The sequence below is a fragment of the Durio zibethinus genome, chromosome 13, assembly GCF_047325235.1.
Source record: "Durio zibethinus cultivar Kanyao isolate XHJ-2024 chromosome 13, ASM4732523v1, whole genome shotgun sequence".
Lineage (NCBI taxonomy): Eukaryota > Viridiplantae > Streptophyta > Magnoliopsida > Malvales > Malvaceae > Durio > Durio zibethinus.
The window spans coordinates 1,734,923-1,750,436 of NC_143174.1; the positions used below are offsets into that span (position 1 = coordinate 1,734,923).

At 35.5% G+C, this 15,514-nt stretch overlaps 1 protein-coding gene and 2 pseudogenes across 3 annotated transcripts; 2 read left to right on the plus strand and 1 right to left on the minus strand.

Annotated features, from left to right (window-relative positions):
• Positions 1–95: 95 nt before the first annotated feature.
• Positions 96–2,367, plus strand: LOC111304335 (L-type lectin-domain containing receptor kinase I.8 pseudogene; annotated as a pseudogene).
• Positions 2,368–7,491: 5,124 nt separating this feature from the next.
• Positions 7,492–10,151, plus strand: LOC111304336 (L-type lectin-domain containing receptor kinase SIT2 pseudogene; annotated as a pseudogene). The gene has a single exon (XR_016326979.1). The product of XR_016326979.1 is annotated as an L-type lectin-domain containing receptor kinase SIT2 pseudogene (transcript).
• A 1,339-nt stretch (positions 10,152–11,490) lies between these two features.
• LOC111303656 (D-xylose-proton symporter-like 3, chloroplastic) lies at positions 11,491–15,265 on the minus strand. Of its 2 annotated transcripts, XM_022900075.2 has the most exons (14): positions 14,965–15,265; positions 14,786–14,886; positions 14,443–14,521; positions 14,253–14,312; positions 14,069–14,135; positions 13,856–13,980; positions 13,664–13,765; positions 13,205–13,582; positions 13,016–13,063; positions 12,842–12,904; positions 12,667–12,747; positions 12,459–12,557; positions 11,979–12,116; positions 11,491–11,874 (listed from the first exon to the last, which is right to left on the minus strand). In XM_022900075.2, the coding sequence occupies exons 1-14, from the start codon at positions 15,172–15,174 to the stop codon at positions 11,740–11,742; spliced, it is 1,686 nt and encodes a 561-aa protein (XP_022755810.1). In that variant the 5' UTR covers positions 15,175–15,265; the 3' UTR covers positions 11,491–11,739. The 2 variants fall into 2 exon arrangements, 1 of the variants encoding a protein (XP_022755810.1); XR_016326981.1 differs by lacking the exon at positions 12,459–12,557 and having other exon boundaries at positions 12,624–12,747; positions 14,965–15,233.
• Positions 15,266–15,514: the final 249 nt, after the last annotated feature.

Here is a 15,514-nt window from a genome sequence, read left to right on the forward strand (position 1 = left end):
TAGAACAATTAATTAATTTTTTTTAGCCATACAGGGACAAGGAGGATTTTTTTTGAGGTTCTCTTAGCAGAGGAAGTCCATTCATTCTTTTCACAATGGCTGCTGCTTTTGCTGCATTTCATTTTTGGTTGCTTTCCTGCCTGGCTGTGACTTCCTTGGTCAGGGCTGAAGATCATGACCAATTCATTTTCAATAATGGCTTCCTTAATGCTAATTTGCACCTTGATGGGAACGCCAAGATCCAGTCCAATGGTCTATTGCAGCTCACCAACACTTCAAAAATAGTGGTTGGTCATGCTTTCTACCCATCTCCAATAAACTTCAACACTTCTTCCCCAAGTTCAGCTCGATCTCTTTCATTCTCCACGAATTTTGTAATTGCCCTGGTTCCTGAATGGTATGTTAGTAGTGGCCATGGCATTGCCTTTGTCATCTCACCATCTATGGATTTCAGCCATGCTAGTGGAAGTGAATATCTAGGACTCTTCAATACTACAAACAATGGAAATTCTTCAAATCATGTCTTCGCAGTTGAGTTTGATACTATCGAGAGTCTTGACATGGAAGATATAGATAACAATCATGTAGGTATTGATGTGAATAGCTTGATATCCATCCGATCCACAACAGCAGCATATTATTCCAATGAAGAAAGGGAGAATAGAAGCTTGGAGCTCATAAGTGGACATCCAATACAGGTTTGGGTAGACTACAATGATGGAGAAAAACTACTCAATGTAACCTTGGCACCAACGACGAGCCCAAAACCATACCAGCCTCTCTTGACAACATCAGTAAATCTGTCTGATATTCTAGTTGACACTATGTATGTTGGTTTCTCTGCCGCAACAGGTTCAATTGCGAGTAACCATTATGTTCTGGGATGGAGCTTCAATAGAAGTGGACAAGCACAAAGCCTTGAGATATCAAAGCTTCCGGAACTTCCTACTCCATCAGAGGTTCCAAATCTTCCCAAAGCTGGCAGAAGAAGAAAATTAGATCAATTGTTTATGATCATACTAGCAGTAGTTGTGCTGGTAATGATCACTGGAGCAGCATATTTTCGCTGGAGGAAGAAATATGAAGAAATAATTGAAGACTGGGAAAAGGAGTATGGACCTCAAAGGTTCTCGTACAAGACTCTCTACAAAGCAACCAAAGGTTTTAAAGACAAACAACTTCTTGGAACTGGGGGTTTTGGAAAGGTATACAAAGGTACACTTCCTTTTTCTGATGAACAAATTGCGGTCAAGAAAGTATCCCATGAATCAAATCAAGGGATGAAGGAATTTATTTCTGAGATTGTTTGCATGGGAAGGCTAAGGCATAGGAACTTGGTGCGGCTTCTTGGCTATTGCAGGCGAAAGAAAGAACTCCTTTTGGTCTATGATTATATGCCAAATGGAAGCCTTGACAAATACCTCTTCAATGATGACAATCCAAACCTTAATTGGTCTCAAAGGTTTCAAATCATCAGAGGGGTGGCATCTGCTCTTCTTTATCTCCATGAAGAATGGGAACAAGTTGTTCTCCATAGAGATATCAAAGCTAGCAATGTTCTTTTAGATTCCAATCTAAATGGACGGCTAGGAGATTTTGGCCTTGCCAGATTGTATGATCATGATAGTGATCCACTAACTACACGCCTGGTAGGGACATTAGGATATCTGGATCCTGAACTTACTCGAACTGGGAAGGCTACTAAAACTGCAGATTTGTTTGCTTTCGGGGCTTTTCTGCTAGAGGTGGCTTGTGGGAGGAAGCCTATAGATCCTAGCTTATCCCCCGAAGAGAGGTTTCTAGTTGGGTTGGTCAGTAGGTGCTGGAAAAGAGGTGTTATTCTCGATGCTAGTGATCCTAGATTACAAGGTAATTATGTGGTGGAGGAGATGGAGAAAGTTTTGAAACTAGGCATGCTTTGCTCCAACTCCAGGCCAGATCTGAGACCTACCATTAAGGAAGTGGTGCAGTATCTTGATGACAATGCCAGTTTGCCTGATACACCACTTGAAAGTGCCGAAAATATAATATCTTCCATCCTTGAAACTTTACCACCTGATCACAGCACTGAAACTAACAGATCCATAGCAAACAACTTGGCATCTGATTGTATAATTCCATTATCCTCGTCAGTTGTGACAGCGTCTCCAAATTCCATTTCGAGTACAGATTCAGTTCTCCATATAGGTCGCTGAAGGATCCATTTTTCTTGTCAAAGCTTTAGACCTGTCAAATTCAGAGTGGAAAGCTGAATGAAGAGTTGGAAATGTTGTACATATATAGCTATAACTTGTTCCTTCTTTTTTGAATTTTTAGAACTGATTTTTCTAAATCTTCCATACATTTTTCCAGCTTTCTCAAAGGCAATCGATCTGATCTTTCTGGGTTAATAATTGTAATACCCCAACCTAAATAATAATTGGGCTAGAATAATATTAAAGCACATCAATTTATTAAGACATTATTTACTAAAAGAAAAAGGGCTGAAGTATTAGATAAAAGAAAACCTAACTATCGTGAAACAGAAAGGAAATAGAGTTCTTCTTCCTCATCTTCCTTAGGGTTAGAGAATATGAAAAATCAAGTTAGAGATTCACAATCAGAGGCTACAATCAAGTTAATTCCTTAAAGGTGAGTACATGCCCTCTTTTTATTTAAAAAGAAATATCAAGTTGATTACTATTATTTGAAGTTGAAGTTTTGAGAGCAAAACCAAAAAAAAAAAAATCATGAAATCTTTCATTAATCTTGATGTTCTATTTGGGTAAATTACTGAGCTTTATTTATTTCATGTTCTTAAGATTTATTGATGATTATTGAATGGAGTTTGTAGGTTGAGTTTTTAAAGATTGAAGGAGAAATTCTATTTTTGGATGAGATGTTGTGATATATAATAATGAATTAAAATAAAATTTTGTATTAATGGATAGATTATTGCTGTGATTATTATATATCATTGGAAAGCATGTTGAATCTAGTTTCTAATGAAATAAACGAAAGTCAAATATGAGTTTTTTATGAAGAATTGTTTAATTTTAACTTAAGCATATGCAAGCTGTAAGACAGCAGCATCAAGGTTGAATTACGAAATTCTTCTTAATTCGTATACAAGGATTTACAAATTAACCATATATGTTTGGAAAACTTAATGAGTCTACTTTCTAATGAAATAAGAGCAATTGAATTTGGAGTTTCTTGTAAATAAATATATAATTTTTATTAGAAGGTATATAGTCTATTTGACAGTGGTATATGATGTGGATTTCAAAAATTGTTATAACTAATCTACAAGGAATTACGAGATGTGCCATATATGGTTAGAAAGCTTATCAAGTCTAGTTTCTAACGTATTAAAGAGATCATAATTTCGATTTGGATATATTGAGATATGACTGTTTTAATGAAAAGAGATCAGGTTGCCAATATTAATTAGTTAAGTTAACCCTTGTGTAACTTAGTTGATTTTTATATAAATGGTCTCAAAAAGGGTTGATTAAATTATGATCTGTTGAAATGATCTTAGATAAGCCATTAATTATTTTGGGAGAAAAACTAAGTGGTGAAATCGAATTGAGGTAAGTAGAATCTCACAGGCTTTGCTTGTTTTCGAAACTATGTATATATGTATGTTTCTAATTGAATGAATATTTTATTTCATTATTTTCAATGTATGAAAATATGATCAAGCATATGATTATTTTGTGTTTCTTTATATAAACGATGGTTCATGCTTATAAATGAAATGAGAAAATGATTTATGTTTAAAGAATAATTTTATGATAGCTACGTTTTTACATCCCTAAGAAGTGGGATCATCGACACCAGAACTAGTTCTACTATTCTGGCTAACGGGTAATAGTAGTTAGCGTAAGCCCTGGCTAACGGATTATAATAGTTAGCAATGATCATGAGAATGAAATTGTCGATACGGTCAATGTCACGGGTTATAGCAGTGACTGTAGCTAATGATAAATGAATGATAATGATGATTTATGATGGTTTTAATTATTGATCCATGATTTGGTTTGATTATGATATTTAAATGACCACATATTTTGCAATGATTTATGAAGTAACATATTTTGACATTGATTTATGAATTTATGAAATATTTGACAAAACGGTGATCTTGAAATGTTTTGATATTATGATTTGATGAATGTTTTGAATGATCTATATGATGTGTAAGAAAACAATGCTTGATCTGGTAAGGTGTGTGAGCCTATACTTACTGAGCTGTGATTTGCTCATTCCCTTTTTACTTTTTCTTTACAGATGACTAAGTGATAAGTTTGAATAGTCTTGTGTGAAGCTAGAAGATGAAATGGAAAATATTACTTAGTCGTCGGAGAATATGTTGGTCAATGAGATCTTAAGAGATAGTGTTGTATTTTATATGATTTGCATTTGGATATATAAAGATGTATTATCAGTTAGATTAAAGATATAGATTTTACTTGGTAGATTGTTTTATTGAAGAATTTTAAAATATTTAAAAAAGAAGACTTCATATTACTTTAAGATTTTCTTCAAAGTAATACGACAGTGTTACGTCTTGATCTCAGGGCGTGACAATAATATAACATCAATTTTGTTCCTACATATGTTTTTATCTTGGAAGAACTCCGAAATCATGCCTTATGTAAGCACTTGAAATGAACAGAAAGATTATAGAAAATTGCCTTTTAATTTTTTGTAATCCAAAATCCCTTCAATTATATTAATGAGATTTATTCATCTGTTGCATACAATTTTTTCTCAATATTCAGAGGTAAAAATTTTGAAGACTCGATTTAATGACAGAAATTAAAATATATATATCAATTTTATTCACTCTCAAACAACAAAATCTTCCTAACTAAAACACTACAACAGTCAACGCTGAGCAGCTGATCCCTTATTTAATTGTAAAGGGTTTAACCTCCATTGTTAGGGCTTGACTTAACTTTAAATATTTTACCTCTATTACCTGACATAGTTTACGTTTTTGGTACATTATATAGCTTATTTTAACGTGCATAATTTGTTTAGACTTTCATTTTGTACCCATTTGTTGGACTCCATAGCCTTAAATTCCATAATAAAACTGAGCTTAGAAGGCTCACACAGGATAGTAGCTTAGACAGGATTAAAGAATGGACGTCACTTATCCTCTCAAGAACGCCATCTAGACATCACTTGTCCTCCCAAAAATGCCATTTGGACGATTCTTGACACACGCCATATAGCTCATTAGGGATTTAAAATGTGCTTGCAACCGGAACTTTGATCGCATTATATTTATTGATGTTTCAAACATAATGAATAAAATAATAATAATTACTTTCATCCTAATCGTAATTTTTTTAAAATTTCTTATAATTTATCATAAAATAAGTAAAAGAATAATTTAATTATAATAATATTTATTTATAATATTTTAATCTTAACATCCTATTTTAACTACAATTTTTCGGTACATATATTGTTATTTATGTGAATGATAATTTACATTTTTATTGCAATGAATAACGGCAACGAAAGATAATATTACTACTAAAGGTATAGATGATATATTAGTATTTGTAAATTACTTGAGTTCGATTTGAAGAAAATTCGAATTCGGTTCGATTATTATCGAGTCGAGTTCGAGCTTGAATAGCTCGACTTATCGATCGAACTGAATTCGAGTATTCTTATATCCGACTCGAGTAGCTCGCGAGCCTAATTGAGTTTTTATATTTAAATATATTTTTATTATTTTAATTAATAAAATATTTCGAGTCCGAGTTTGAGTTCGAGCATGAATAATCGAACTCTTATCGAGTATACGAATCGAGCTTATTTTTATATATTAATCGAGCTTAATTGAACGAACTCGAATAGCTTGAATTTGATCACGAATCGAATTCGAGCTTGAAAAATAAAACTCGATCGAACTCGAATCGAGTATCGAGTCTCAAATTATAAATTAAGCTCTTGCTTGAATTTCTCACTATTCGATTCGACTCGACTCAATTACATTCGTAATTATTACTAAATAATGGTCACTATATCGTATCGTGGACATCACTTAAATTCAGGCAGCTCACGTGTAAAATCTTCAGATAAAAAATTGGAAAAGGGATCATAACCCTTTTTTTCCAGCATTTTCTGCAATTGAGTTATTTTCACCCTTTGTTTCTCCTATATTTATTTAAACGTAGAAGCACGCACCGAACATTAACTTTCACCATTTTTTGACCATTTCTTCCTTTTCTTTACAAATCAAATGTACCTTTTTCAAATCACACGTGAATTATGCCTCATCAACTTAAAAAATACGTCAATGCAATAAAAAAAAAAAAAAGAAAGAAAGAAAAAAATAGCTTTCATTAATGTCATTTCACTAATAAATGAATTCATTAACAACCTTCTTTGTTTCTTAACTGATGTGAGATTAAACATTAATAATGCCAGTGGACAATAACTTTCAGATTAAAATAATTCATTTCAGCAAGTGAATGATATATATTTACATGTATGTATAATAACTTTTCAGGTCTTATTTAATTGGCTATTTGTTAAACTAATAAGGGTTCCTTCATCGAGGTTTAATAATTCAATAGCTACCAATGTAATTTGAGTTAGTTTGGTAGGTACAAAAGCTATGTTTTTTTTTTTCTTTTTTTTTTAAATTTATTTGAAAGCTATGATATTAATCGTAAAAAGCTTATTCTCCAGGAGTTGTTGTCCCGTCATAAGCTTGGTTTATTTATTTTTACCAAAACCTTGGTTTTATGCCACTAATGTTATTTTTTATATTTAAAATTAAGAGTTTAACATTTTATTAATAAATTATACCACTATTAATTATAATTCTAGAATTAAAGTGGTTTTCACTGTTCAAGTTTTAATCTTTTCTCAAATAACATTGGATTGGGTTTGAATCTTGTTAAAATTTCAAGTTGGAAATAACAACTCCCAAGTCCTAACCTGTAGCATTGAGTTACCAAGGACATTAAACAAATTAAATGCTTATTGCCGTTTGAAAACATAGAAGTGATCAATGGCCTCATGTGACAAGCCAAATCAAATCAACGTATTTACTTTGCGTAAGAACAATCAACGATTGAGTAATAATTAGCGGTCATACAATTTGAGATGTTTATTAAAGGACAACAATAAGTTGTTTTAGTACACTATAGACAATAGTTATAGACTTAATTCATCAACGAAGATCATCTTGAACAACTATTTCCGTATATTACCAACGTACTGATAGACATAGTATGAAACCTTCTTCTACAACCTGTCAGGATTCTTTAGCATCAACATGGTTGTAACCAGTATCTTGTCTTGATAATAAAAGAAGCGCTTATTTTTCTGGTTGACAGTTATCAGCATTTTTTTAAAATATATTATAATGGCCATTGGCCACCCGGTTAAAGTACTGAGAGTTAGGTGTCGCGTCATTATTACCAAACAGTGAAGAAGTTTCCCTGATTGGAGCAAAAAGTACATATTAATTATGTCATATGTGAGTCCATGGCAAGTTCTTAATTTCTGAAATTAAATTTATGTTGGCGGTCTGAAAAGAAAATTTAAACCTAGTAATAACTTGTCAGGATCTCTTTTCAAACTTCCTTAATTCATTCTTATGGTCCCCATGACTTTGTGAGAAACAGATCATTTTTACTGGTATTTGCAGCCCAAGAACTTGAATACCCAAATCTCTGCTTGTTGTCAATGGCTAGAATGAGTAGATTACTTCGTATTCTAGTTGCTATGGCTGCAGTGTGTTCCATTGCCTTTGCTGAAGGGCAAAACCAGTTTATCTACAATGGTTTTCATGGAGTCGATCTGAATCTTAGTGGAATTGCTAAAGTCCAAAATGGCCTGTTGGAGTTAACAAACATTTCATATCAACAGTTTGGTCGTGCTTTCTTTCCTTTGCCCATCAAGTTCAATTCATCCGATTCTCTGTCGTTTTCTACAAGCTTCGTCTTTGCCATGGTCCCCGAGTTTCCCAAACTCGGCGGCCATGGCCTTGCCTTCATTATCTCACCATCTCCGGAGTTCGTGGGAGCTGTAGCAAGCCAGTATTTTGGTCTTTTCAATGCTACAAGCAATGGCCTCTCAACCAACCATGTGTTTGCAATAGAACTGGATTCTATCAAAAGCCCTGAGTTTGGAGATATTGATGACAACCATGTTGGAATTGATGTCAACAACTTGCGGTCTAATGCATCAGCTCCAGCAAGTTATTATTCAGACAAGGAAGGGGAAAATAAGACCCTGGAGCTCATAAGTGGAAAGCCAATTCAATTGTGGATAGATTATGATGAAGGAGATATGCTACTTCAAGTAAGACTAGCTCCTCTTAAAACCAAGAAACCAAGCCAGCCTCTTTTGTCAGCAAGGCTTGATCTTTCTGAAGTATTCTTGGAATCCATGTATGTCGGTTTCTCTGCATCTACTGGGGCAATGGCAAGTAATCAATACATTCTTGGATGGAGCTTCAATAAAAGTGGACAAGCACAAGGCCTTGACTACTCCAAAATTCCTTCTCCACCCCATCCTAGAGAATCTGGGAAGAAACTAGATTTCAGGATCATGGTTCCATTGGTAATTATGAGTCTTCTGGTTATAATAGTCATTGGAGCCGCTTACAACACATGGAGGAAGAAATATGAAGAAATAAGAGAAGACTGGGAACAGGAATATGGTCCTCAGAGGTTCTCTTATAGGGATCTTTATAAAGCAACTAAAGGTTTCAAAGAAAGAGAACTCCTTGGAGTTGGTGGTTTTGGAGGGGTTTACAAAGGAATATTACCTTCTTCCAAAGAAGAAGTTGCAGTCAAAAGGATCTCCCACAATTCAAAGCAAGGGATGAAGGAATTTGTAGCTGAAATTGCTAGCATGGGAAGGCTAAGTCATAGAAACGTGGTGCAGCTCCTAGGCTATTGCAGGAGGAAGGGAGAGCTTCTCTTGGTCTACGATTTCATGCCCAATGGAAGTCTTGACAAGTTCTTATTTACCAATGAAAAACTGAACCTTAATTGGGCTCAAAGAGTTCAAATCCTTAAAGGAGTAGCATCAGCACTTCTTTACCTTCATGAAGAATGGGATCAAGTTGTGATTCATAGAGATATAAAGGCTAGCAACATTCTACTAGATGCACATCTTAATGGAAGATTGGGAGATTTTGGGCTAGCTAAATTCTATGACCATGGCACTAATCCTCAAACCACCCTTGTGGTCGGCACTCTGGGATACATTGCACCAGAGCTGGCTAGAACAGGTAAGTCCACAACCAGTTCTGATGTGTTTGCTTTTGGCAACTTAATGCTGGAAATAGCTTGTGGAAGAAAATCTTTAGAACCAGAAAGACTGCCTGAAGAAATAATTTTGGTCGACTGGGTTCTTGAATGCTGGAAAACTGGCATGATTCTTCAGACAAGTGACCCAAGATTGGAAGGTAACTATGTGGAGACAGAAATGGAATTGATATTGAAGCTGGGTTTGTTGTGTGCACACCCTACACCAGCAACAAGGCCTAGCATGAGGAAAGTAGTACAATATTTGGATGGGAATGCCACCTTGCCAGAGGTGCTACTTGATGATGCCAGTAATAGTCTGGTTACAGATACTCATCAAATATCTGTCAATGATATGTCATTTCCTGCATCATTTGACAACATTTCTACCTTTTCCATGTCTAGTGTAACTGATTCCATTCTCAGCTATGGTCACTGAATCATTATTTTTCAAAGCTCAATACATTAAGCTTAAGACTGAGAGGCCTCTAATCGGGCTTAGCTGATGTGAATGTGATCAGGGCGGCAGGGTTGTAGATAGAGACCTCAAGTTCCAACCCTAGTGCTTTCCTCTTGTATCAAAAGATGAAAGAGTGTTGCTTGTGTACGACGTAGGTAGAGAAAATTGAAGGCCAAGATTTATATCCCTTTTGCTACAGGTTATGTACATCCCTGTGTTAACATCACCAGTACCACGTACTTAATCTAGTTAAACTGCATACTGCTAGTCTGTATAATCTAGTTAAACTGCATACTGCTAATCTGTATAATGTTCCTATCAATAATTGTATGGTTTGGTTGCCTCACCTTATATGATCAGTTCAGCCCACAGATTATGAAATGAAATCCCCATTTCCAGATTTCATTTCCATGGTTTTCATATTTCAAGAGTTCTAGAGAATCCTTAAGTCTTCCGTAGCCAACAAGGTCCATGACGACGACGTTAAACCAGTCGTAATAATTTATAATTTATGACAACAATAGGAAAATGCAGATTTAGTGCAAATTGTTCTGGTTGAGACCTTGGCTGGGACCATGTTGAAGCTTTGATAATAGACCACCATAACTTATTTACTATTTGATTGGACGTCATCCAAGTAATTCAGGCGCATTTGTTTTGCATTGGCAAAATAGTCTTTGAAACTTCGAGCACATGGGTTGATTTTGTCATACGAAAGAGTTGAAACTTCAAGAACTTCTAAGACCTGTAGCTTTTTCATCACTTTCATCATCTATTATTTGGAAGAATATCCAATGGTCTAATCTTTAAATTCAACACCTAAGTCTCTCGAATAAAAACTGAATCTGGTGCAGTGCTTAAGCCATAAATTTTCTTCAGTCAAGCTACTTGACAAATAAGAGTTGTTGGCAATGGGGCCATGCAACGAATAGCTCAAGCATGATTCACACAATATCTTAAATATTTAGTTGTATCCTTTTTTGTTGCTTTATTTCCTATAGAAAGAAGAAATCAATACACTGTATGTAACCGCTTCGCATTTGAGCTGATTGATAAATCTTTCTTCGTTGGGTCCCCAGTCCTGGGTTTGTTTATCACACTGTTGAAAAAAGGGAAAGATTTAACGACTGCTCATATTTTTCTACATTCTTACGCGGACACATATGTCGAAATGCTTCGCACATGTTTCGGTCAATGCAAATTTTTCACGTTAACTGGAAAATGCTATGAAAAAAAACAAGTCAGATGTGAACATAGAATCGCAAATTTAACGTTTGCTAGAGCCTGGAATTTAGCTCTGGTTCATGCAACCATGTCATCCAACAAGTCTGAAGTTCAATTTCAACACTTGCACGCAACACATTCTCGTATCTCCAGATTGCAATCCAATTTGTATAAAAAAAAATTAGCACTGGTTTAAGTATCTTTTATGATTTGGTGATTCTTTCTGTAGGCAGGGAGAAGTGCATGTTAACAGAGACGAGTGACTGAGACAATGATGAATCAAATGAACTGATTACCTTGTCCGAATAAGAAAATCATTCTCTGGTGTTTGGGAACTATGTAATGAATCAAAACCTCACCGCTCTGTTTGCACAAACATGACCTAGTTCTTTATCCAATGGCCGCAGATTTTAGAACTATTATATTTGGATAGTTTTCTCGATACTATTGTTTCATTAGTCTTGGCTCAAAATAAAACCAAATTCATCTATAATGGCTTCCATGGAGCCAGCTAAAAGTCCATCTCTGTGGTCTCTTGGAGTTAACTAAAACCTTCAAGCAGCAAGTTGGTCACGCATTCTATCCATTCCCATTACAATTCAATACATCTTCTCAAGTTCAACTCAAATTTATTCATTTCTACAAATTTTGTGTTTTCCATGGCTATAATTAAATGGAAAACCATCTAATGCTGTCCTGAGAAACAACTTCAGAAAACTAAGGGTTGTTTATTCGGTTTTCACTGAAATTATGATGATAGTAGGCACTGCTGAGCTTTCACTTCAAGATATTGGATTCAATTTCTTCCAAGCTCAAACCTTTAGTCTCTGGGACGTAGAGTACTACAAACAAAAGGGATAACAGAGCAATAGCACCAAAAAGGAGGAAGAGATTTTCAGCTCCTAGCAACTCCTGCAGAACCAGCATATATTGATTCATATCACAACCATCAAGTGAAATTCAAAGCGTGAAAAATGATAAGAAAGCAACTTTGCTGTTGAAAATTGAACCAATACCTTCAATGGTGAGAATGCAAAGGTAACAATAGCATTTGAGCCGAAGTTAGTGAGAACTGCAAGACTAATCCCTTTCCCTCTTGTGCGTAGTGGGAAAATTTCAGACACCATTAGCCAACTGATAGGCCCAAATGATATCTGAAACATCATTTACAGGGGAAAAAATGTCAGATTACCTTGGTCTCCCAGACAAGAAAAGCACGTAAATATTATTGGCTCACTTCTGAATCTGCCTTCTTTTTTTCCCCCATAGCATGCGATGGTAGTGTCAATTACCTAACTTTGATTTCCCAACTTTTTTTTTTCTTTTGAAACAGTTTACTTTTCCAATTTATGCGTTGAAGCTTTATAGTTCTTTTGATACGTATAACTTTGGGAGTGAAAAGAAACAAAAATACAATTTCTGATCCTAGAAGGTTTCCCAGTCCCACTCAAGTCAGTGCCACCAATGCCAACAAGCAAATGAAAAAAAATACTGGCCTGATAGCAACCAACATAGAGAAGTAGAGCAGCTACAGCAACAAAAGGGAGTTCTCCAAGAAATTTGTAATAAGCGGAAAGCAGAAACAAGGAAAGAGCCTGTAGTGCAACGAATACAGAAAGGCAAATAAAAATCTCCATAATCATCTTTGCGAGCTAACATACCTAAGGCCAAAACAGTTAAACAAAATGAGAGCAGTTTACATACAATCCCACCAACACCACCAATCAGCAAAGGTCTTCTACCAAGATCATCAACTTTTACAACAGCTATCCAAGTCATTAGTAACTGCGGGAAGGTTTATTTGAAACAGTACTTAATCAGTGTAGTAAAGAAGGTAACCTGATTTAAAAGTTAAATAGCAAGATCTATTTAAAGTTACCTTGAACAAACCTACTAGAACAGAAAGGCGGGTAGCATCAGCAGCCGCAGAGAATCCAGCACTCTTGAGAAACAATTTTACAAAAGCTATTATACAGTTAGGATACTCGACATTATATAATATAATCTATTTCAAAATCACCAGAAAAATGAATTAACGTTCAATTATCAGTACCTGTAGAATTGGACCAGCATAATACAGAACACTCGGTTGGCCAGTTATCTGTCATAATCAGGTTTGTAAATAATCCCTTTAACATAAAACTCTTACTGTTCCCTAGTCATATGTTTATTAGCAAAAAAACATTGGAATAATAACTAATAAATAAATAAACAGTATGGATCAGCAAGGAGGAAGAGGTACCTGTTGAAAAAGGACTAAACCTCCACCAATTATGAAGGCTTTCAAACTTGGCCCCTGAAATGCCTCCAAGATATTTCCTTCAGATTCCTGATCCATATTGGCAGACTTCACTGTGATTAGAGTATCTTCTATTTGCTTCTCAGATGCTTCATCACCAGGAGCCCGACCCCGTAGTTTGCTTAGGGCAAGGATGGCCTTCTCTTTGTATTCTTGTAAAGATCCTTTACCTTGAACCACTCTGAGAAGTAACCACCGTGGTGATGGTGGCAGATTCCACATGCCTAATCCCATAAGTAAGGCAATTGGGGCACTAAAACCATACATGTATCGCCACCCCCCAACGGCATTAATTTGGAAGCTTCCCACAAAATATCCCAACTACAGCAGAATCCCTACTTTAGGACAGCTTGTTTAGAAAGAACTAAAATCGGTAACCATGTAACATCTTTAGAAACTTACCAAAATTCCCAGAACTATTAATAGCTCCTTTAGAGATATTAGTGTACCACGTATCTGAGATGGGCAAGTTTCTGCTATGTAGAGCGGAGCCCCGTGCATTGCCTGTCAAATGGCATATATGCAAGATGTTATAAGTAAGCACATCATAATAAATCTACCAGAAATACCAGCATTTAGTGCTGTGAAGCTCACTAATCCAATACCCAGGCCATAAAGTAGTCGTCCTACTAAGAGAACAATTAGGCCTGGGGCATAAGCAGTCAGCACACCGCCAAGCACATACAGTAGAGCAGCAATGATGAGTTCCCTCCTCCTTCCTTCATGCACAAATCAAAATTTTTTGTTAAGAGAAACTCGTATGTATAAGCACCAAGTATGATGAAGAAGTTTTGAACAAAGGAGTACCAAGGAAATCAGCTATTGGATAGACAAGGAGGGAACCAAGAAGGGCCCCATAAAGGGAGCCACTGACCTGCACTCAAGCCAATATAATTAGAAACAAAAAATACATTATCATTGATTATTGACAGAAAAGACTACAAATATCCACAAATGATGCACGAATTCAAGTACAACCAAGAAATCATACCACTAGACCAAGCTGAACAGCTGAAAGGTTGAACCAAGTAGTGCCACTAAGCTCAGGTGACTGACCTATCAACATAAAACATTAGATACAATAATAGAGTCTTTTACTGTAGTTAATGCTACTCACTAAATATTAAATGGTAAGTTTAATTGGATAAAGCTATAAGAAAAACAGTTGTCAGTTGAAGCACCTGCAAAGAGATTGTAGCACCAGAGGTGGCACCAATGTCATACCCAAATAATAACCCTCCCAGAGCTGGGAACAAAAATCTGTTTGCAAGAATCCAAACAAAGTCAAGTCACTAAATTCAAATTAGGTTAGAGGAGAGTTTTCAAGAAAGAAATCTATGATCTACCCTTTATTATTCCCCTCTTCAAATTTTCCATTATCACCAAATATTCTAAAATGCACCCTTTACCCAACAAGTACGTAAAACACCAACAATTCCACCAACAAACAAGAAAGGAAAAAATACCCATTAAAGGGAAGGTCAAAAAACAGAGGCAAGAGAAGAAAATAAGATAAAAACGTACGGCAAAATGACTGAAGACCAAGAAAATGGCTCTTGGTAAGCTGAGTCAGGTACAAGTGCCTCAGCGTCTTCCCCTGAGGAATAATCACTCTGAGCAGCAACCTACAAAACAAACCAAAACATCCCATGATTTAGAAACAACCCAAAGTGTAAAAGACATCATAGTTGTTGATACTTTACATGGGATCTGGGTTTCCGACTAGAAAACAGTGATGGACTTGAAAAAATGTCAATCTTGGTGTAAGCTTTGGCTTGAGATGAAAAGGGATTTGGAGAAAGTCTTGGCTTAATAGTGAAGGAACAGAAATTGAGAGAGAGTGGTTTCTTTGGTTGATGTGAGTGTGAGAGTTCGAAGTTCAGCAAAGGTTGAGAAGTGGCACTGCAAGCCATTGGAGAAAAGATCAGAGAACAACGAAAAACAAAGAAAAATCTGACGGTTGGTAGGTAATTTTCCCGCTTTTATCTCCTTTCTCTTATATATATATATATATATATTTTGTTGCGATGTGACAGTGTGATTCTTTTCTTGATATATTGGCCATTGGATTCATTTGCTTATTTTTATTTTGATGTCGGCTATACCCAATTATTGAACTTTGTTCAACGTCAGATGAAAATAAAAGAAAAATATTTTTTGAGTTGAAAATTTTTAATTCATTTTTTAGAACAACAAACCAAAAATTTCTTTCAGCTGACCTTCTGTATATAATCTTAGCCATCTTTTTTTTTT